The 23,871-nt window shown below is 38.3% G+C and overlaps 1 protein-coding gene and 1 long non-coding RNA gene across 12 annotated transcripts in view; one reads left to right on the plus strand and one right to left on the minus strand.

Annotated features, from left to right (window-relative positions):
• The first annotated feature begins 364 nt into the window (after positions 1 to 364).
• Positions 365 to 8,447, plus strand: LOC115496446 (uncharacterized). The gene is made up of 3 exons (XR_012057552.1): positions 365 to 2,303; positions 4,836 to 4,938; positions 5,312 to 8,447. It is a non-coding gene; the product is annotated as an uncharacterized lncRNA (long non-coding RNA).
• Positions 8,448 to 9,168: 721 nt separating this feature from the next.
• MID1 (midline 1) overlaps positions 9,169 to 23,871 on the minus strand; it is a 244,413-nt gene continuing 229,710 nt past the window's right edge. For all 11 annotated transcript variants that reach the window (XM_072933817.1, XM_072933827.1, XM_072933829.1 and 8 more), the window contains 2 exons: positions 23,127 to 23,334; positions 9,169 to 21,562 (listed from right to left, as the gene is read on the minus strand). In XM_072933817.1, coding sequence (XP_072789918.1) covers positions 21,214 to 21,562; positions 23,127 to 23,334 — 557 coding nt within the window. In that variant the 3' untranslated portion in view covers positions 9,169 to 21,213. The remainder of the gene's footprint in view (positions 21,563 to 23,126; positions 23,335 to 23,871) is intronic.

Consider the following 23,871-nt stretch of genomic DNA (forward strand, 5'->3'; position numbering starts at 1 on the left):
TCACTAGGAAGGGATTTCACCACCAGCTAAGAAAGTTTTCATTTTTGGGTCAGCTCGTTTGCAGCTGAGGGCTTTTAATATTTCAGCTGAGTTCACCAGACAATGTGTTACGACAGTCTTTAACAATTACCAGAAGGAATGCAGGAACAGTCAAAGCATCTGTTTCTCAGCACTTATATACATAAGGGCTTTCTGAAAAACACAGGTATCTGGAACCCTGAACTCTTACTGCAGTGTGAAGGAGAGAGAAGTAGAGACCATGGTTTTATCTCCTCTTTGTATCCCATTTGCTATTTATTTACAATTTCATCTCTTACATAGTATTTTTGGTTATAGCCTGTGCTTGGCTCATTTTATTTGCTTCTTCTGTGTTGCAAGTACTTTTTTATTTCTTGCTTCTCCTTCCCATTGTCTCAACCTGTTTTAAAGCTAGGAACTAGCTAAATTTCTGATTTTTACCTGGTTCTGATGCAACATCTATAAATTTTTGACCATGACTTTGAAAGCTTGCTGTGACCCTTCTCTTCCTGCAGCGGAAGGGGTGATTCAGAAACAGACTGAAAGCTGCTCTCTGCCCAGGTATGTGTCCACAGTCTCTGTATGATGTCGAGACACTTGCTGTAATTGGGGATCTCCAGCATAAAGACCAACACAATAAAAAATTTGCTATAAAGGTATTTGGGGGGAAAAAATGAATACTTAAAATCTTCCTTGAAAAGGGAGTCCTGTGGGATAACAGAACAAAGAGACAGAGGAAGGATGAAGAAAACATGTCTGTGGAGAACAGGAGTGCCTGCAGGGACATGTTTTAAGGAGGAAGATATGTGAGTGGAGTAGGAACTAACAAAAAATTATTCCCATCTGCCTTTCATCTGGTGGCAAAGAAAGGTCGAAGATATATTCTTTGGCACATTGTTAGACAAAAAGTAACTCAAAATTAGAGGTGAAAATTATGGCAGATTTACAACGTAGTTATTAAAAAACTCAATCAAAGCTGTGAAGAGCCACAAGGTAACAAAGAAGGGCAGCCATTGCTGACAGCAGTTGGATTTACTTTTGTTATGTTGTAGAAAGAAATGCCTCTTGTTCCCGAACACAAGGCAGAATTTTTTACTTCCCTGTGACCTGTAGCTTAGCTCAAAGGAAGAATTCAGGGTTGTTTCACAATAATTTCAATGAAGATCTCTAACTTGCTAAAAATATCCTTTCAAAATAACAAAAAGGTGTAAAATGTCAAGGAAATGTTAAAAAAGCTTTGGAGTTAAAAATGTAGTTTTAATTCCTTTTTATGTCAATAGAGAGGAATAAAGATGACTATCAGCTAAAGTTACCTAGAAGGCTAATTGTCTCCTGAAATCACACAAAGAAAACCATTTTACATATTGCAAAATTCTGGCATGTTCTTTTGGCATCCTGTCATTTGTTCTGATATCCAAACAATGTACCAGCCTAATTTGGTTTTGTTATGTTTTTTGATGCAAATATAAAAACAATGGACCAGGACTTCAGTCTTTCATGCTGAGGCTGAATTATTTTTTCATGCCAATTTCTGCTGGATGTCCAAGGAAGCTGGGTGGAGAACAGCCCTGTTCCAGGACTGATACTCCTGATCCAAGCTGCCCATGAGAACAGGCCCAGTTATCCTGCCAGAAGCAGGGTTCTTTGTGTGGTCCCAGGAAACACTGATTCCCAGCCCAATTCTTCATCCCTTCTGCAGCTCTTTAAACCTCCAACACTCATTGCATAACTCCAAGCAGGGACACAGCAGTCCTGCCAGTCTTGGTATTGCCTTGCTACATAACCCACCACAAAGTGGGGAGATCTCAGTTCCCTGGGTCTGCTGTCTTTCCTGAAGGTGAACACAGCTTTTGCTGGGAACACCAATGCCTTTCTGTGCACATTCCATAGCTGGCTGTTGGGATAATAAATAAACACTTCTTCCCTTCTGATTTTTGGCAGTGTGATAACTAGGGATACAGCACATAGAAATGAGAAACTGTGGACTGTAGGGAGCTCTATGCATGACACATCTGTGTAAAAGCTGTCTTTGTCCCTGAGATTCTGTCAGTCTAGCTATCTGTCTGTCTGTCTTTATCTGACTGTATCTATAATCTGTATTTTCATTTCTCCTTAACTATGGCATGACCAACAACCAGTAGAGACCAGTTACAACAGATATGCAAAGACTGAATGTCCTTGAATTAAACCAAAGACCAACCTGCAAAGAACTCAACTTATTTTGCAGAAGAAGTAAACTAAATGTGACAGGAACTCACAGGAGTAGAAAACTTCCAGTTGGTCTGGTAGGTATTAAGCACCTCACTTACCCCAGCATAATGAAACTCCATTAAACAAAATGAAACTCTAGAAGCCCCATGGATTATGTGAGCTGCCTTCTACAAAGCAGATTTGTATTCTCCCTGACTGGTGAAAGCCAGTGGAAACACTACTGTCTGCTGCTAATGGAAATTATCAACGTCTCCTCCAAAGAAGCTTGTTTGTCAGGCTCCCTGAAAACAGGCCCCTTTCAAAAAGAATAAGGAAGTTAGAAAAGCCACATCCCACATTTCCCTGCCCCCAGTCTGGGAAAACTGATGAGCGGCAGGGAATGCAAAGCACATGACATCTGCCATCATACTTTGTAACCGGGATAACTTGGTCCTCAAGGAACTATAATATTATTGAGGACCATGACATCCTAAAGTTCCTGCAGCTTCAGAACAGCAGAGCATGAGTTACAGAGTCACCATACCTGGAGTAATTGTCATTGGTGTGGTTTCAATTTTAATTTACTTAACAAAAGCCAGTGATACATGATATAAAACAGTCTTTCTAGACTAAATGCTTTTTTCATCTTTTCAAAATATAAAGAGATAATTTGGGACTGCAGAGGGTATAAAATGATGTCAGACCCACATAAGGCTGATAATGATTTGATATCGCCAGCACCATCCTAAGATTGCTTTTCTTTCAGAGAAATTTAGAGATTTAGAAAAATCCAGAGATTTATATCTAGACATTTAGGAAAAGTCAGTGAATCAGATTATCCATGCCAGACTTCAATAATGTTATCTGGAAAAAAAAAATGTTATTAGCTAAATATCAGAGTCTTCTGTTTATGAAGCTGGATAGAAGCAGATGTATTTGACGTTTGTCTGGACAATTGATGTCAGCATACAAAATGCATTATTTTAATCACCAGGAATGAAATTAATACCTTCTAGTTTAGGATGATCCAAAATAAAGTTGTGAGTTTAGCTAATCATCCAGACTCCTGTATTCTGTGGAGATTTATAGGCATTCATGAAAAGTGATTCATTCTACCCTGGATATTCAGTAGCAGTTGGAATAATCACTCTTTAGAGGTGTCTGTCCTTTTCCCTTGGCTATAGCAGAATGCTAAGTGCTAGTTTAGGTTAAATGATTAGCATTTAATTGGAAGGCAAGATTAATCCCAGTTCATTTTAAAAATTCCCTGGCTGCAACAGGCTTACTCCTGTCCCATGAATTTGGTAACATACTTTACTGTTGCCTAGAGGTAGAAATTAAGTGTGTTTGAAGCGATGGAACACAAAGACAGATTTCTGCCTAGTGCTAAGTTACCTGAAACACATTAACCCCTTATCCCAACTTTCTCCTGGGTTCCAGTTTGCAGAGATGATTGGTTTGAAACCTGGATTTTACTTTTCAGTGCTGACAATTAGCTGGGTCTTACAGAAATGCAAAGATTGCCAAGGCAGAGGCCCTAAGAGACATGAACCTTTTTTTTTCTTGGATTCTGTTACTCAGGGGCTTCATGTGGAGAAGGATTTTCCTGATGTGGATTTTCTTGCTTTTTCAGAGCATAAGGCTGAGCCACAGATATTAAAGCCATGACTTATCTTGCAGAATTTGGATTAAATATTATCCTAGATTGAGACAAGACTTTAAAAATGATGAAACAGTCAGATGCCTGATCAAGAATATGATACGAAAATGGATGCATATCACTCCATCTTCTGCTTCTAGCCTTTTCTTCCTTCCACTCTTCCCTTTCATTTTTAGCTCATGCACAATTCTCAGAGTACTTTAACAATTCTGAATTTTCTCCCAAATTCTTCTTCCAGTGACAATCCTTCCTAATTTTCTTCTACAAATCTGGTGCTTCCCATCATCATTATATAGCAGCAAAAGAAGTGAATCACTTACTCTTCCTAGGGGAGAGTAATATAACACAGCTTCAGGTTTCTATTACTGAGTTTTATAACAGTAATAAGGTAAGAATTTACTGCTGACCTGATATGCAGGAACAAAATCTTGCCACTTAATAAAGCTATCAAACATTCTAGATTTTTCCCATGTAAGAGATCAGAATTACAACAATACCTAAATTTCCCTGGCACTAAAGGATAGCATTTAATGCCATTATACAGAACCATATAGTTTGTCCATAGATTTTTTAATCCTGGAAGATACTGTGTCTGGAAAGTGGTTTTACTGCAATTTAATACATCCTAGATATTGCCATCAATGATTAAATATCATTCTATCAACAGTGCTTGTTAGGGAAAAACACCTGGTGTCTATGCAGCAAAGGTTATCATATTTCCCTTTCACAGTAGACATTTTCAGTCTTAACAATGGACTAGCCTCTTATATCTGAGATTAAACCTGAGAATATGACAAGCAGAGCAAGGTGCTCCTCTGTTTATTGAATTATCTGGTGATTTAAACAGGAAGGGAAAAAGATAATTCTCCCCGCAAAGTTTCTTTTATTTTCCCCAGAAATCATATGTATAATGCAAAGTTCTAAAAACATTATTCTTCTAAAGATTTTTCCACTTCCATTTTTTCAGGTATACCTGCCTCTCCAAAGGAAATAATTTTTAATTTGTTTAAATCTTGAACTTTGTGTTTTCACATGCAGCTGAAACTAGATAAATTCAAAGTAGAATTAAGGTAAGACTTATTTTCCAAAACCATTATTCTGTTACATTAATCACTGGAACAATTTCAATATAAAGACTCTCCTACTGAAACATTTAAAACCACCTCTAACTGGTCCAGAGAAATTATTGAAAAAAAAAAAAAAGAAAAAGAAAAAATATTAGCCTTCTTTAATTTAAACAGCTTCACTATGAAAATTGTGAGATTCATAGTAACTAGAAGACATTTAAGAATGGTTATAATGTTCTAGCTGTTCATTGATCAAGAATCATGGCAATCACATGCCTTTCTAGTTTTTAGCATTAAGCTACCCTCAAACAAACTTTGAATAATCTGTGAACATTTTGAATGCATTTTTCTTTAGCATTTTCCATTTTTTTTTCAGGCACAAATGAAAAAAATCTCCAGAACAGACTGTGAAGTCTTGTTGCCAGGACACTTAAAAAATATGAGTTTTTTTTAAATCTGTTTTTGGAAGACTTAGCCTGTGTTTGACTTGCATTGATGGATGAGATGTTAATTGGTTGAAGTATGGATGACCATATGGATAGAGAAGACCCACACTTTGGGAATGTCTTCTGTAAGCTTGCCTCAGCTGGAAAGTGTGTGGCTCTGCAAGCATGGGAGTTACATTGCAAAAAAGCAAATGCAACTCACAGTTTCCGCTTTGCCTCCTAACCTTGTACATTAACTTGGGAAAATCTGGTGCCAACACAGCTCTACAGATTCCAGAGCACAACTGGCTTGGATATGGCCAGATTTACAACTGTGATGGTGTAATGGGTCCTTGCCACGCAGATGCTCCCTGCTAACGCTGAAGGCAACGCGCGGATGTCACTCGAGCTCATCCCACGCGAGTGCAGCGCGTGGGAGACCAGCCCCGAGCTGTGGCAGCTGCCAGAGCAGGAGCCTGGGTGCTGCTGCTGCTGCAGGGACCAGGGGCTGCTGCACAAGAACCTTCCCTCAGGGCTCTCCAGGCTGTGAGCAGGTGGGACAGCCAGCCTGGGATGTGGCTGCATCCTGGGCACAGCGTGGGGTGCAGAAAGGATGCTTTGCTTTTCTTAGGCAGAGTGGCTGGTCCCCCAGGAAATGCAAATCCATCTCCTCCCTGCAACGTGTAGAGCAGAGCAGCACCAATCCTCTGTGTACCTCCAGCCACTGCAGTAAGAGACAGCTGGACTTAAATTAATAAATCACATAACACAGATGGAGGAATCTGTCTCTTCTGCTTTATACTTCTTCACATATGATAAAAGCTGCCTGTTAGCTTCTTCTGTGTAAGTAAAAATACTTCAGCCTTTTCTTTCTTTTTCCTTATGCATATTCTTTTCTGATTCTAAGATTCCCCATTTGCATCACAGTGCTATCCTAATTCCCAGGGGTAAAAGATTATTTTCACATGTTCTTTTTTCTTCCTAGATTAAACTAGTGATTCATTGTATCCACTAAAGGCCTTTTCTAAATTCAGACCAATATGAGAATCCCCTTTCTTTGCTCCCTGACTTTTAAAACTTGAGAGAGCACCAGTAATTCAAATGAAAGTAGCAGTGCTGGGAATGGTTTCTGACTCACTGTAATTACTGGAGCAAAGGCAGTTAAACTGAGATACCGATAAATCTGCTCCAAGGAGTATATAGCAAAGGGAAAAGATTCTCTTCCTCCCTCCTTCTAATGTGAAAATACTGTATTCTAAAAGTGCAGGAAAACACAAAAGACAAAAAAGGGCTTTTTTTTTTTTCTTTTAGCCTGAGCTTCAAGATGATATGCCCAAGAGGGGACTACCAAAAACAGGGAACCAAAGTTCAGCTGTAGAATAAAACTGAACAAGCAGAGATTCCATTAGAGATTAAAATGACAAAATTAAGGTCAATTAATTTAGGTCAACCAAGATATGACCCAGTTGTTAACTATGGGGCATTTTCCATGTTTCTAGAGTATCTTGCCTGCTGCTCTGGAGAAGCCATGTCTCCCATAGATTCTGTGGCACATCTGCCAGTCCCTGTAGCTATCTCCTGAACTCTGGGGTTTCCCAAGTGGCAATGGATGCCAATGCTTAAGCACTAGTCACAGACACGTGGGCATTTAAGTGTCTTAGCTTGGAACTGGATATCTCACAGAACATCTGTTTCCTCTTTCATCTCTCTGGAATCATGGGGTGACTTTTTTGTGGTTTACATTGCATATAAAGCTGAAGAAAGCATTTAGCAGTTATTCGAAAATGAATCACACCATTTTTTTAGAATAACAGTCATCATTGTCAGCCCTTTATGTGCCTTTTCTTGTAAAATAAATTGGCAGACACCTAGAAAATAGCTTCAAAATTAGTGTAAGTTAATAGGCATTTGTCAAGAACAAATATACCTGACAAATTGTATTTCCTTCTACGGCAAGGTAACCAGAACCAGGAAGAGCCAAGAGGCAGAACTTGTCATATAGTTTGTTCTCAGTGAGGCTTCTGGCACTGTGACCTGTGGGCAATTTTACAAACAAACAAGGGAAATGCTACCAGACTGAAACTACCACAGCAGGTATAGGAGCTGCTGGGAAAACTCTGTTCAGAGAGAAGCTGTCAGCAAGACACTGTCACAACAGTGGCACTGATGGGTATTTGTCAGAGGAAGAGAAGATCTGTCTCAGACTTTACATTTTTCCATTAGCTCCCAGACACCTCAAAATGTGGAAGAGAGGATATGTTTATTATATTTGCAGCTGATGCAGACTGTAAATTCACTGCAGCACAGGACTGAAAACAAACAGGATCTTGATGAGGTGGGATTAAACCCACACATGTTCCTGACAAGGTGAAGACAGAGGGGAGGTAGCTCTCCTGAGTCCACAGGGGTTGCAATGGCTGTGAGGGGTATGTTATTCAACTTTGATTGGTGTCATGAGAAAGGCAAGCACTATATTTGGGTTTGAAGACTTAAATGATTGTCCTTTTGCTCCAAACAGTTGATAAAGTCTTGCACTGAATTTTGTATTCACTTTTGGACACTGCCCTTGTAATAAAAGCAATGTAGAATGAATTTAAAAAAATTCATAGGGAAGCAATACAAATGATGAGAAATCTCAAAAAACATGACTTATAGAAGAAGACTGAGAAAGACCAGGGATATTAAAGCTACAACAGAGAATAAAAGCTGGGGGGCTGGAATGGGTCTTCAGGCACAGCAAGGGAGGCATTGCCTGACTGCCATGTCTGGGTGCTGGAGGTTCAACACCTGCCCTGACAAGTGCAAGGATGCAATATTCAGCATTCCCAGCACTTGGGGCCTGGCCTAGCTGTCTTGGGAGAGCTGATGCAGTAGAACAGGACTGCAGTAATTGTAGGCTGAGAGTTTGCCTTGACTAAAGTGATCATAAAGCATGCTAATTCAAGTAACAATTAAGTATGCATCAAGTCATGCCTCTGCCAGGAGAGAAGTGTACAATTTATAAATCCTGTATCACTGTTGGCTCTTGTACTTTATATTTTTTTCTTTTTTCAGTAATAAAAGGTGAATAAATAGGTGCGATTCTTCTAGAGTGAACTTGATGAGTAGTTCTGAGCAAGTTTAGATGGGTATCTCTGAGGCAAGGCTTTGGGAATGTGATGGAAAGCTGTCTTTCAGTTAAAAGCTATTTTTTATACTGCTAATTAGAATTTATGACTCAGAGATAATCCCAAAACTATGTTGATTCAATAAGAGAGAAAAAAAATCCTCTGAACTTCATTTCACTCATCTTTCCCACAGCACATTAATCCCAGTAAAATCCCTCTTTGTTCTCTCCTTACCTGTCCACCTTTGCAAATTTAGCTTTGCTGTTATTACCCCTGACTTCAATAGTTCTGTGCCACAAAATCATGGCTTTGTGTCAGGGAGTCACCTTGGTCTAATGTGAAGGTGTGACGCTGGCAGCCCTTCCCTTCCCTTTGCCAGGGAGGCTGCTATCCTCGATTATAAAAAGTCAGAAACCCACACATTGGTGGTCTATTGTTTTTCCTCACTATAGCCTTCACTATTTTCCTCAAGGCTCTGCGATAATTTCTGGAAACCTGCCTCCAGCTGGATATGTCCTGTGAACTCCCTTCAATGGGAATTCTTTAGCAAGGCTATGATTCAGTTATTTGCCTGTTGACAATTGTCTTACACTAAGATTAGGTAAGGTTTAATTATCACTCCTGGTTTTGTTAAGATCTATTCTGCACAAAATAAAATTACTACTGAAATTCACAGGTTTACTTAAGCAGAAATTAAGAGGTAGAGTTAACATTCTTTATTACAAAAATCAAGACACATTCATACAATCCAAAACTTGCTAATAAATTGTTATTTCTTTTCATCTCCACAATTTCCTTAGCCCAGTAAAAGCAAATCAATGATGGATGGTCAAAGCACCATCTTTTATAACTCAAATAATCTATATTACACATTCATTTATATATATCCCACAATACATCTGTTGTATCTTATTCCAATAACTAAACATCAGTTCATTTACTTTTACATAAATTCCATATTTTAACACCATTCAGAGCACAATAACTTTACAAAAATTTTGTCAAATGACTTTTGAATTACAGTGACTGTGGTTACATTCACTAACTTCTTTGACAGTGACACCTCACCAATGCTTTGGCAAAACTTCCTCATCCTCCAGCATCAAACATCTTCACCGCCCTTCAGACACATTCCATTCCAGCAATTCAGCACAAAGCCACCTGCCGTGAATTTTAATCCCTTGATCAGTACCTGCTTCCATGTAAAAGACAAATCATCACTGCTTCTGCCACATCAGCCCACCAAGCTCCCAAATCAAGAGGCCTCAGTACCTATCAAGTTATATCATTTACCAAAAAAACTTTGGCAGTTTCAACTAGAGACAGAAACAATGTCTCCACATTCCTTACTGTGCTGGTGGAAGAGCCCAGATTTTATGAGGAGATAGGACTAAATCCTTCTATAGATTGGGAAATACCTAAGGATGTAAGGCCTTGCTTGCACGTAAATCAAGACTGTAGGCAGATAGAGATTTAGGCACCAGAAACGGAGGAACATTTTTGTTCAAATAATTAAAATGAACAGAAGTAATGAATCATGTTGCCACAACCTGTGAAAATAAGTTACAGTTTAAAAGCCATTTCAATACTCATCAATGTTACAAATCCAGCAGTAAGAAGACTCATTTTATAGAAGTTTTCCATGTTGTGCTGTTTTCTGTTCCCAGTTCCTTCTGACTTGTATTTCAGTTCCATTGTTTTCTGATGCTGCTTCCAACTCCCAGACCCTTAAGCAGTATGGGCTAGTGCAGTTTCACAAGCTATTCCCATAATTCTCTGTGAACAGAAATCCCTCCAAAGCACACCTGGCTATCTCAGTCACCTTTCACCATGACTCTAACCCCACTAACTCTCTCTGTGTCACGCCTTTTACAAAATATTTCCCTAGTTTGAGTGATTTTCTGACAGCTGTCCTTATTTGACCTTCGTGGATTGTTAATCCTTTCCCCAACAGCGTTTCCTGCAGAAACTCTCACCTTTCATTTCAGAATTCTTTTTCTATCAGCCTGAAGAGCATCAACAATCTTAACTTCAAAATTTCTCCAGCCTGAGTAGTAATTTCCTTTCCTTTTATGAACAAGCAGTTAACAATACTTTGCATGTGAAGGTTTTTTTCAGCTGTGCACTCTATTAACCTGAAGAATGAAACATACCTCACCACAGCATCGTTAGCTAAATACTTGTGATGTTTAGAAATAGGTAAAATGAAACCACTGAAAGTGACCTACACAATATAGGGAGGTGAGTCTAAGTTAAGACCCTGGAAAAAGGGGTATTTACATCCATCTACAGAATATTTTTTTCTTCTCATTAAGATTTTCTGGAAGGTAACCATCCAAAACAATCTACAGTGAATATCAAAAGGCTTTCCAGTCATCCTTCAGAGAACCAGCCCCAGTTCCTTTGCAGAAGATGTAAATAAATAACATAAAAAAAACAAGTACTTTTGACCTCAGCATCCAATTTATATGTTAAAAGCCAGCACTTCTCAGTTACCTTTTATGCATTTCTTTTAACTTGTAACTGATGGCTACTTCTCTGTCAGAGGACAGTTTTGTTGAGGAGCTCTTGGTCCTATAACACATCCAAATCATTTGGCCCACGAAATGCTATAAATGTGTAGCATTTTTCACCATTGGGTAAGCAAATCAATTTAGACTCTAAAATACTTGTACATGGGATCAGTGCAATAGAATGCATATGAGCACATATAATCTCAAGCCAGTTTGTTTTGTAGTCAAATAAAAGTTTATTTATTTGTTGATGCTGCCTGAATGGCCATTTTACTGAACATTATTATAAATGTCTTCTTTTGAAAAAACAGAGCTCAGTGGCTAGAACACTCCTTGAGGAGAGAGATTTAATATGACTTTGACCTACAACATTTCACCTTATTTAAGAGGCAAAATGTAGGCTTCACTGAGGCCAGTGAAAAATTGCCTTCCTACTTCAGCATAGTAAGGATTTTAAGACAGGAGCTGTCTATAAATTCTTGTATTATATCCAAACAAATGGATTTACTCTGTAATCACCACTATAAATATGTCAATATACCATTTGCTAAATATATAGAGTGGTAGTTGCTTGATCTGACTTTAGCTATCTAAAAGACAGATACCAAATGCACTCTAGCTGTCTGTGACCAATGGTGAAGTTCAGGCATGGAGTGAGAGTCTCCCTGTTCTGACTTAGGTGGCTAGAATATATAGAATGAACGTTTGCAGGTGCTATTTGTTTCCCATTCCTTATGGAAGATGCCTAGAAAACATGCTTATGCCTAGGTGACTAGTACTTGCTCATTTATACTGAAGTGTGATTAATTTCACACACAAAACTTCATCTCGAATCAGCAAGGTTTCTTTACTCCTCTTGCCATCCCACAAAGTAACCTTCTTGATTTCCATAGACATAACTGTTCATAAAAGAGCTGACTGAATTTATTCTTGTACCAATTTTAACTTTCATTCAGAACTGAGACTCTCCTTTTCTGGGGCTATCCCTAATAATATGATAATAATATCCCTAATAACCGCTTTGTTATCTCCATTCAGACAGTAATGGCTGCACTGGCCCATTTACATCTTCCCTCATTACCTAAGCTCTTCCTTAGCTTTCCCTTAAGATGAGCCTTTATCTGCTCCTCTGTTATTGAATATCATCTTTCTTTTAGACCAGAATTTTGCAGTCTTCCAGATGAGCATCTACTGACTCACTGCACTGTGGTAGCAATGATTTCTGGTTTTACCTTCCTAGGTGTATTTCCTAGGGTTATTCTTTCTGCCTTTAACTTCTATTTCTCTCTTCCACTGCCAGAGTTCCAGTCATGATAAACCCTCCACTGTGTTTCTGCTAATACATAAAAATATTATTAATCTGCTACTGTTTTAATAGTAGCAGATTAAAAATATGTCAGGTATGTCAGTTGTAACAAGTAAAAGTTTTGCACACAGAGGTTTTGTTGTATTTTCTTTGTTTTGTTTTTCTTTGTTAGTTTTTGCATTTTCTTCACTTTGACAATGAAGGTCAGTGGCATGAGCCTTCATGCATTGGAATTTGACAATTTTTTCTTCCCATTTGTCAAACTTTTAGGAGAATGGGAAGAAAAATTGTGGGAAAATGATTTTTCACTCTTCAAATGAAATGAGGGGCTGCCTGCCCACAAGCACTGCCAAACCTGACATATAAGGAGGCAGCTTTCCAAGCTTCCATGGAAACATGGAAAAATGTATCCATCCTCCTCATGCAGACCTTCCTATGAGGATGAATGAGTTAAAATTTTCCCTTTGATTCTTTTGGACATGCCTTCAGAAATGTGCCATCCTCATAGTCTGGCCTGCAGCAGATTTCCCTTTCCTTTCCTGACTATAGCAGAATGTGGAGAAGCTACTTAAGAAATGTCTGGACCTTGCTACTGGAGCCAGTTCATCCTTTCTTTCTGTGGGGTCAGGTTCTATCCCAGAGAAATCTGCTTAAAATTTCCTAGCATATTTTGTTGCCACACAAGATGTGGCCATCCTGTACCTTTACTATTCCTGGGAAATGTCAGATAAGAATTAGAGATGACGACCTTTGGGAGCTGGCTTGCTTCTCCTTATGCTTGTGGGAAACGGGAATAACTGGGACAGTGGGGGTACTGGGGTGAATTGTACCCATATACACCAACCAGACCTTCAGCATAATTTGGAGAGCTTTTGAATTCCAAAAGTAGATAAAAGGTTGTCAGGATTTAGGACTTCTCTGTGCATGAGAACCAGCACAAGTACAGGTCCATGAAAATATTTTCTTTTCCCTATACCAAGTAGCATCTTTGTAGTTGACTGATCACTTTTTTTTTTTTTTTTTTAATGCTACATGTTTCTACTGGCAGAGTGAGATACACATGAAAGCATTCATTACTTGATGGGTAACTGCCAGCCTTAAAACTGGCTAATGGCTTATGCAGACTTCAAGATTATTGAGAATGCTGTGCTTGTTCATATGAAATTTCTTCATCCTGAGAGATTTCCAAGTAACGCTCATATGGAGCAGTGACTTCATAAAAATGAAAAGACAAATAATTCTTATTTCATCCCTCCCATGGAAGGAAGTAGGAAAATATGAATTATTGATAGTGAATAAATAAATTTTTCTTCTCTTTTTGTGTATGTAATTCAAAGGTTTATCCTAATTTCCTCAATTTTTACATCTTTTAGAATTTACAGCATAACTCAGGGCACTTTCTTGATAATAAACACTGTTTGTCTAAATACATGCAGTGTAGTAATTCTATGACTACACTGTTAGAAGAGAAACATTATTATTCTATTCTGAACTCAGTTTGTATCTGTTCTGGGTTCTAAATTGTTCCTCATATCTACTCTCTATCATAACCTGATGACATTATATCAGCAATGTTTGTTTTAAAAAAATGTTTGTTTGACTAAAACCTAATATGTAAAAAAGCCCCAATATTTTCAACTCCAACTTTAACAAAAGTTTAAGGAGCTTGTGGATGTAAACTGATGGACAAATTGAGACAGGGGCCACAGTGACTAGACAAAATTAAAAGGATATGTGACTGATTGTATAAAGGAACAAATCTCCATTTGCTAATTTCTAATTCTGGGTTGTGTGTGCCACTGGTGGTAATTACTAATTCAACAAAGAGGCTTTCCACATCTTCCTGTATCTACAAATATGGATGAATCTATTTCATCCTCCGGCCATCACTACTACTTGCATAAATAAGATGACAGAAATATCGATCAACCAGTCCTCTGCTGGTGGGAGATGTTCTTGCTGTGTTGGCACCACCTTCACACCTGCCACAGGGGAGAGTTTTTTGTTATTCCATAAGGGAATAGAATCCCAATAGAATAAGGGATTGGAATCTATGCTTCCCAAGAGAGACACATACTTCTAGGCTATGAACTACTATTAGTGAGGACACACAATTTAATAATAATAATTTAAAAAAAACCCAAAAAACCCCAAGATGGCATTAATGAGGTTGAGTATATATATTACTGCTATTAAAATGAGTTGGTTCCAGGGTTATCCTAAAATAATCTACTATCTCTCTGCTTGTGCTCCTTAATCAGGTCTCCTAGTGCTGTTTTAATTAGAGAGAAATGCTATTAAGCCCAGAATAATGAAACCAAATAATTCAGTGATTGTAGAAGAGTGACAGGTTTATCTGCATTCCTTCTTCAAATTATGCTTCAAAAACATTCTCAACATTCAAGTTGCCATATTGCATTAATATTTTGATTTCTCATTTAATTTTTTGTGTACATTCTGAAAATGGTAATTTTTAAGAAAATAACAAATAAAGCCAACTTTTTGAAACCTCTTGCATCTCTAATATTTAAAAATTAAAAATGAGACTGAAAACAGAAAGAAAGGTGAAGGAATAGAAGAATATCAGAGAAATATTTTCAAGTGGAATTGTCTGTTTTCCAAGTAAAATAAAAATGAGGGAGAAGTAAAAAATTGCTAATGAAAACTTTCCCATCCTGTCATGTAGCAGTTAGCTGTCATTTGTTACCTTTCAGTATTCTAAACAGCTGTAGCTGTTTTTTTTCCTGTTCAATGACTATACAAAACACAAAGCATTCATTTGCTGCCTTTTAAAGGCTTGATTATAAACTATTATAAGGGTTCCTAATTTTCAGGAATACTCCTAATTACTGTCCATGTGTATTAACAAGAAATTAGGTGCTATTCCTTAAGAGGAAATATCTCCATTAATTCAAATAACTATGTAAATTGAGACAGTTAAAGGAAGCAGACTTCTAAACTTTTTAGCTATTATCCCTTTTTAAATGGAAGTCCAAGAACAATAGTCTTATGCTAGAGCATTATATCATAACTTGTGTATCTAAGATTTTTATAAAAGTAACACAGCACCTGCTAAGAGAATTTTTCCCACACTTGGAGGAAACAGCAAAGCATTGCCTGAACAATTTACCAAAGAATGTTACTGAGCCATACATTTTAAAAGAACCAGACATTTAAAAACACACCTGTGCTGGCCCTGGGAAACAGCTCATGAGAAACTGCAGCTTTGCTAGCAGCTAAAGTGCTTTCTCCAAAGACATGATTTACTGGAGAGCCTGAGCTGTTCTCACAGGGGCTCCTGCTTCACTTGGGTTTGACTCTTTAGAAAGTGAAGATTCATGGGCTTGTACCTACCTCTGTGTAAATCAGGACTATCTCCTTTGAAGTACGCAGATGCAAGAATCTGTGTGAATAAAGGAGGATCAAGGCTCGGGGCTGTCATCCCTGCTCTGCTGCTTTTATTCAGGTTAGGATTTCAAATATGTAATTGCAATATTATTTTTCCTGTCATTTGGGAATGTGGGTTGAGGCTGAGCTGGAACAAAAGGAGAAATAAGTGCAGGCTTGCTTTGCAGAGCTGCAGCATAGTGCCAAGGAAAGTAGTGGTGGCAGGTTTTCAGCTGCCCTGTCACTCTGAGTGGTTCCCAGCAGTGCTCCAGAACTCCCTCCTTTGCTACTCCATTCTCTCTAAGGCAGCAGTAATAATGCCGCTGTTGATCACACTGTAGTAGAAGACTCCATGACTTCCTAATATCTTGTTGTTCTTCTAAACCAGAGCTGCCTCAACAGTGATGGTTTTCTAGCCCATATCTTTCCTATATGACCCTTGTGCAATATATGTGTCCTTCACCTTTAACTAGTATCATGATTTGTGCTGGAGCTCCTTACTCAAAGCAGGATGAATCCCACCTGGGCAAGTTACACACTTGGTCAACATCTTAAGCCTCAGTCCTCATGTTGGAGGTGAGGTTGTAAAGGTTTTGATTGCAGCTGAGGTGTTCAGCGATCTGCCAGAGGCATGTGATATGGCAGGGCTTGCTAAAATTGGTAACATGATGAATGATTTTATTATTTACAGTGTCATTAACTGGGCCTGCACTTCAATCAGAAAACCAATTTTAAAAATAAAGAAACAGAATAGTCTACTCAAAGAGTGGAGTTAATGCAAAAGCCTACTTCAGAAGAAAACACTTGCACCTGCACTTTTCAACTCCCACATGAATGACAATTTAATCTGTTCTGGCACAGAGATTTGATTTATGTACACAGATGCCCTAAACGTCACAGTCCAAAGTAAGAGTCTAGCCCACACTGAAAGCATTGTTAACATCATTGCTCTTTAGTCTCTTAATTTTTTACATGAAAATTTAATACTAAATCAAAACTTAAAAAGTAAGGAGGATTTCTTTAATTTCAGAAAGCACATTAAATACAAATAGCTCAACATCAGCACTTGGAAGTGAGCAGGACTTTCCTCAATGTGGAGGAGACAAAAACATTGTTCTTGTTTCTAATTGGGCAACCAACTCTGAAAGACAGGAAAGTATTTTACAGGAGTAAAATACATCCATCTATCTCAAGACACACTTCCACTATTGCAAAGAGCAGTATGTGAAAATACATCAGAAATGGTGTAACAGTTAAACTCCCAGCACATCACTCCATAAGCAACTTGTGCACATTTTTCTTTATCACCAGCTTCCCAAAGCTGCCCCACTGACCCAAGGCCTTCAGTTCAGGTGTGCCCTGGCAGTTACTGAGGTACTGGTGCGCTGTTCCTGTGTGGGTCAGCTCCTCTTCACTCCTCAACCACAAACTAAAACAGCATTTCCAACTCATTGAATACCCTCAGTTTTGGTACCACAGATGAGAGCCACTAGCAATCCTCACTTTGTTTTGTTTCACGGGCTTTTCTGAAAATTGTGCTGCTGCAGTTAAAAGCAGAATATGCTAACTACTAGACATCTGTTTTATAAGAATAATTTAAAAAGAAATATTTACTGTGTTATTCAATAATATTTTAATGTAATCTCCCACAGTCCTGCATGGTGCCATAAAGGCTGGCCATCTCAAAATGAACTGGTTAATGAGCTGACATCCTAATTTGTACTCTCAGTAGTGTCCTGTTGCATTTTCTAATATGTAAAGAATATAGTGTTTACAATTAAGACACAGGACTAAAATAGATGATGCACACTGGTGCTTAGTGACCTACTATTGCTAAAATAATGAAAAATGTGTTTTCACCTGTACTTGCAGATTTCCTGCTTTTCACAGTGTACCCAGACCTGAGAGACTTTTATTCTTCCTACCCTTGGGACCCTCTGCTAAATGAGAGTCTCTTTGTTGAGCAATTGAAAACTGGGATACCCAAAACCCATAAAAAATAAACTAATGGCAGAAAAAGCAGCAACTTTATTGCTCTCTGAAAGCCAACAATGGGAAAATACAGTAGACTGGAGACAGTCTACTAAATAATTTATGCCATATTGCCCATTTCAGAACGATTTTTTTCCCTATTAGGTGTGCATTAACACATAAAAGTCAAACACATGGAAAATCTTATCTCATCTCAGAGAAAAATAGTCCCCCACCCTTGCATTCCCTCAAGCTCAACACTACTCTGAGCTGCTACTATCTTCTAAAGAGATTGTGTTATTATTTGCTCTAATTCTGCTGAACCTTAAATTGAGTTCTAAGCACACTTGAAACATTCATTATACCAACACAATGGTATATCTACCACTTTCATTGCTTGCATCTTAGCAGATTATTCCTCAAAAATCTGCATTTGCTAAACACACCATTATAAAATGTTACCTCATTGCGAGTCACAAAACTTTCAAAAAAAAGGGAAAAGTCCTCATCTAAGACTGCATGCTACATTAAAGTACCATATTTTATTTTCATACAAGGATTACTTGCTCTCCCAGATTTCAATTCATTATTATGGACCATGCAAAATGCCACAGACCACAGAAGCTACATTTTCAAATGGAAGTTTTTATTGATTAATCAGGCATTGAATCAAGTATTGTAAAATAAACAGATTTTGTTTGTTAAAAAATGTCCAGAAGAATACTGTTCATAGCAAACTTGTTTCCTCACTGTCATACGGAATATGAAATTGTCCAAGAAACAAGCAAAAAAGGAACACCTGACTAATTGCTGTCACTTTGTATGTGTATATACATATGTGTGTGTATACACAAATGACACACTATATTTGTGCATATGCTGGTATGTGTATACCCATACATATGTGTACATATATACACAAACACATATGCACACAGAGCACTGACTGAGTTAATAGGACATCAGAGAAATGTGGCTTAGCTCCAGATGAAATATTCTTTGTCATAATAAAGATGATACAACAAGGTCTGTAGATAAAATACCATCCTTTTTCTATTGGCCAAAACCACAATCTGTCTTTAGACTCATGCTCTATCTTCACAATGAAAATATGTGAAATCATTTGGGACCTCTCCAAATTCATGGTACTATTTCCATGCAGCTCCATCTCTGCCAACATTGTATAACTAAACACTGAGCAGAGTTTTCAGTTTATCCACTACTGAGATCAGCTTCTAGATCTAATATTTCTTGCAAAAGAGAAGATACACAACCTTGCTACATGTACTTTGGTAATTCCCTCTTTACTTTTAGGCAGAAACTTGGCAATAACCCTAGAATAAAAGTCCTTTCTTCATGCATCCTTTTATCACTGCTTTGCATCAGACATCTGTCAACTCATTTTCAAGATTTTCATACCATCTCAGCTAGCTCCCAAACATCCTAGGCCAGATCATCTGGGCATTGTATATCAGATTGTACAAGTAGCATTGTACTCAGTTTTAAAATGTAATGAATGCTTGGGGACTGATTTACTTTTTCATTTTTGAGGGTATACATTTCTTGATTATTAATGACCCTATGATAAACACTGAGGTTCACTGTATGTACACACTTTGCCTCTTTACGTCTACTTGGGAAAGATCAGTGGCTCCTACCTGTGAACTATGGGATGTTGCCCAGCTGAAAGCCATGGTATCAGCAATGAACTGCCAGATTTTTCTCCATTTATTTCAGCAGTTAGCCAGGCATGTAAATGGAAATCAAAGAAACATGGAAAGGCATTTATTCTCTATTAAAAAGAAACAAACAGGCATGTACATATTCTCCTCATTTTGTTCATAAATTTTTGATATAATCATAAGGCAAACTGTAGTAGAGCTTTACACCTGGAGAATCAGTATTTAAAAAATCTGAAACTGAGCTTGGGACCATTTTATTTTGGACCCATTACTGAACAAAGTGCATTAAGGCATCTTTTTCAAAAGATACCTAAAGCATGGTTATAAATTACTGAGCAAATCTTTAAAGCTGATATTCAGTTTATCTTTTTTCTATACAGGCAGATATATTCACCACTTGCATAGTAATAACAAAATACTGTAGGAAAACCATTCTTTTAAAGTTGCCATATGCCTCAACTGTCTCCCAAAATGTTCCTTTATACATAATCATTGCAATAATTACAAAAAGCTTTTATCTGTAAAGGGAAAGAGAAAAAAAATGCACCTGATTCAGCTCTGAGATAAAGTACGTAGAACCTCTATTGCCTTCACTGAAGCTCTTCTACCAACACCAGGATGAACATAGGGTCTCCCTATGCAGATTTCTACTGCTGTTGAAATCTTACTCTTTACTTTTCATTTGGAAAGTGAACTGTGCTTTCCCAAACAACCTGGAACAATGATTACTATGAGCAAACTCCAGCTGCAGTGTTTCTCCATACAGCACATGCAAAACAGATTTCCTTGCTTTGTTATAGACACTACACAGTGTATGACAATGAAACATTTGTATTTAATTTAAAACCAATGGTAAAGTGGTGCATGTCTCACTTCCGAGTTGTTGGCTGGGCTTGCTATGTTGAACCTTGTAAAATCAGCAATAAGCATTCACATGTCTACCATCAGAACTGTGACATCTTCTATTACAATCAATCTTTAAATGATGCCGTGCTTTATCAAATTAGTCTACAGTCAGACCTTGGATTAGCTGTTCTCCTCCAGTGCTGTGGGTTCTCAGAGATGGTATCGATCTTCCACATCCTCAATGATTCTATAATGTTTTCCAAAGATGAAAATGAAGCACTGATAGATGGGAATATTGCCATCAATAAAAAAAAATCACCAGATGATTTATCCACTCACATTTCTAGGAGATACTCCACATGTTTTTTATGAACTGAGAGCATTGCCCTGTGAACAGAAGTAAATTAAACCTTATTCTTTTGCTGTGGTGGCGAGCTCCACTTCCTCGCTTGCTTATTTTTGTTCTTTTGGTCTGCACACTCCCATGTGCAGAGTAGAAATTGAGAGCTCTTGCACTCAACAAGGCTGGTAATGAGACCAGTAATGTTGGTACAAGTAAAACCTGCAGTATACTGACTTGTCCACTATGCAGTTTTCATCTTTCCAATTTTCTTATATTATCCACTGTAAAATAAAATTATTCAAAAGGCTGATGAAACTTTAATTAACAGGACCACCAATGTGCAAAAAAACCCCTCCCCTCAAAAAAACAAGAAGTCATATCCCAGATGTCCATACTAGGCTTTAGCTTTTTTTTTTTCCATTTTTATAAATAATTTACAAATCTTCCTGTAAGAGATGAAATACAAAACCAACCAAACAAAATCAACTGAAAAAAAAGTTCTAAGATATTATTAAAGCCACTTCTTGTCCTTCAGTACAAAATACACAGGAAGAGATTTTCTCTCCTTGTCAGTTTTGCCCAAATTTGGCAGCATTGTCTGGGATGCCACATGGATCTGCCAGCTCTGGGTAAGCTCCTGGTGGCCCCGCCTGGCCGCCCTGGGGAGATGTGCTGTCCTACCTTTTGGCTTTTAGCACTCACGCGAGCTGCTCGGAGGAATCTAGGTGGTCAGGGATAGGCAAGCCAGTTATAATGGTCAAACATTTATTCCACACCGTGAACGTGGGGCACACTGGCTGGCCAAATGTAATGTCAAAAGTGTAAAGGTGTAAGGAGTTCAAAGCATCATAAAAGGCAAGGGAACCGTTGTCGTAGTCCAGCAAAATGCCAACCCGCCGGAGGTGAGGTGCGGGCTCGATGGGGATTTCTTTGCTGTTGTGCCGCACCACCCACGTGTTATTGCAGCGACAAAGCACCCAGGAGGCAGAATTCTTTCCAATCCACTCGTGCTTTGGTGCTGATTTGTAGGAAATACCAATAGCATACCTGCAAAACAAAAGCACATCTCAAGGAAACAAATGCTTCCTGCCATTTTGTCTCTCAGTGAAGTCAAATGTTAGCCCAGAGGACTCGCTGGAATGCTCCTGCCTCTTACTGCTGTGAGTTAAGCTCTAATTAAGTGACGTTTCACCACAACATCTGCACAGGCTTAATTACTGCTTTTCTCTGTCTCTCTTTTGGGTTCAGAGGTCAGGGAAACTCATAGTGATATTTCTAGTTTGGCAGCTATGGCAATTTTTTTGAGGTCTTGCCTCTGGTATTGAAAAGGAAGATTGGTGAGTACTCAGCAACTCAGAATTTAAATCACTGGACCTCAAATTTCCATTTCCAACAGATGAATACAGAGGAATTTGTTGATTTTAAAATACACTGCTATCTGTCACTAATCTGATCTCTTCTTGCTCCTTTAATACATGGCCCTGAAGAAGGAATGCAAGTGTAAACATCAAAGGACATATTAAACATCTCTTCCCCCTCCCCCCCGTATTTTGCCATTTTCAAATCTGTTTTGCCAGATGTTGGTGTGGTTTTCAGATTCAAATGAACATTTTAGAGACTGGGTTTCAGGCCAAGTTAAGCAACTGTAGGTGAAGACATTTGCTCTGCAAACCATAATTTATGGCAAGATGTGCAGGGCAGAAGGATTCTGAAAATACTCTCATTAAAGGATACTGAGGAAAAATACTTGATTTGTCATATATAACAGAAATGTAAAACTTCCTCACGTTCTAGAAACACTGCAGTATTTGTTGGACATTCAGCCTACAGAGATTAATGTACCATAAGGTTTTTTTCCATATTCCTTAGCACTGGCACAGACAAACAGCATTTTACTTCTTTGAGACAGTGGGAAATACCTGAAGACTCCACTGATTTTTCCACTCCATTAACTTTCATCATGATGTCTTTGAATACCAAAGAATAACATCTCTTCCATTGACTAAAGACCCTCTGAAATACACCCCTGTATGACACAGAGGATCATTCAGAAGTGAAGGAAAGCAGTCTTCTGTTTCCTGCCCTTTGCCTCATTCCCTGGGGCACAGACCTATAGCTCTGCTGCTTCATGACCCCTTCCCAAAAGCAAATCTGACCTCTGCCCCTGTTAAACTGGACTATCAAGTTGTCCTCAGTTTTATTTATTTTTTTCATAGTGAAGGACAGAAAATCTTCTATGTTTAGTAGAGAAGTGATCACATTTACAAAGCTATCTCTGTGTAACCAACATGAAAGTTTTGGTCCCTCCAATTAAAAAAAATCTTAATACATACTGTATGTGGGTTCAAAAAAACAACCAACCACAGCTATGGAGTAAAAGTCCCGTGAAGGCTGCTAAATACAAAGATGCATAATCTGACAGATTTATTCCTGGAGTCCAAAAGTGCTGGAGATTGGGAAGCTCATCTGACAAACTATTTGAAAATACATGCTTGGCCTGCTCTTATACTGCTCCTGATGTCTCTGCTACCGATCTCTGTTAGAGAAACTGTGCCAGCACCTGTGTGGTGGGAACTAGTGATTCTTTTCACATATATTTTTATCTACATACCATGTGCTCCCGCTTATCACCACTTCCCAGTAATGCCGCCCGCTGTCGATGAACACGTTGCCAGCTACTCCGTAGCTCCCTTGGCTCGTGAATCGCTCTGGTGTGTGACTTTTTTTGGATGATGTTTCATCTCGTTCCACTGTCAAGTTATCATGAGACACTTTCAGTTTTCTATGAGCAGATTTGGGGTCCAGTTTAAATGGCTGACCTAGGGATGCAGAGACAAAGGCAACAGAAGAATGGTTTGGCTTTGATTTTTAAACGGAGAATGGATTAGCAAGCCTTTAAGAAGCTCACAAGATTACATAACCATATTAATTTCCTCCTCTCAAGCATTCTTGAGACAGACTAACCTATTCTTCTCCCTGCAATAGCTAGTTTCTTTTGCATTGTCAGTTTACTGTCAACTTCATTGTGCAGTAACTTCCCCGTGTCGGTAATCCCTGAAAAGAACCCTGCATAATCATCATGTCCATTATCTCTGACCTAGAGGTAACCAGAATACTCTAATTCTTGCATGTAATTGAAACCAAGATACATGCTAATAAAGGTCTGAGGGTTGCTTTTTTCACAGCATATTAGATTTAGAATAACTTGTGTTCTATTAATTCTCTAGGGGTAAAGTTCCATAATAACATCTTCATCATTCCTACAAAAAGTATGTTTTCAAATCCCACAAAATGAGTTTGAAAATAAGAAGAACTAGACTTGTCTTTTTTTTCACTGACATCTTTATTTGTAACAA

The sequence above is a fragment of the Taeniopygia guttata genome, chromosome 1 (assembly GCF_048771995.1).
Source record: "Taeniopygia guttata chromosome 1, bTaeGut7.mat, whole genome shotgun sequence".
Lineage (NCBI taxonomy): Eukaryota > Metazoa > Chordata > Aves > Passeriformes > Estrildidae > Taeniopygia > Taeniopygia guttata.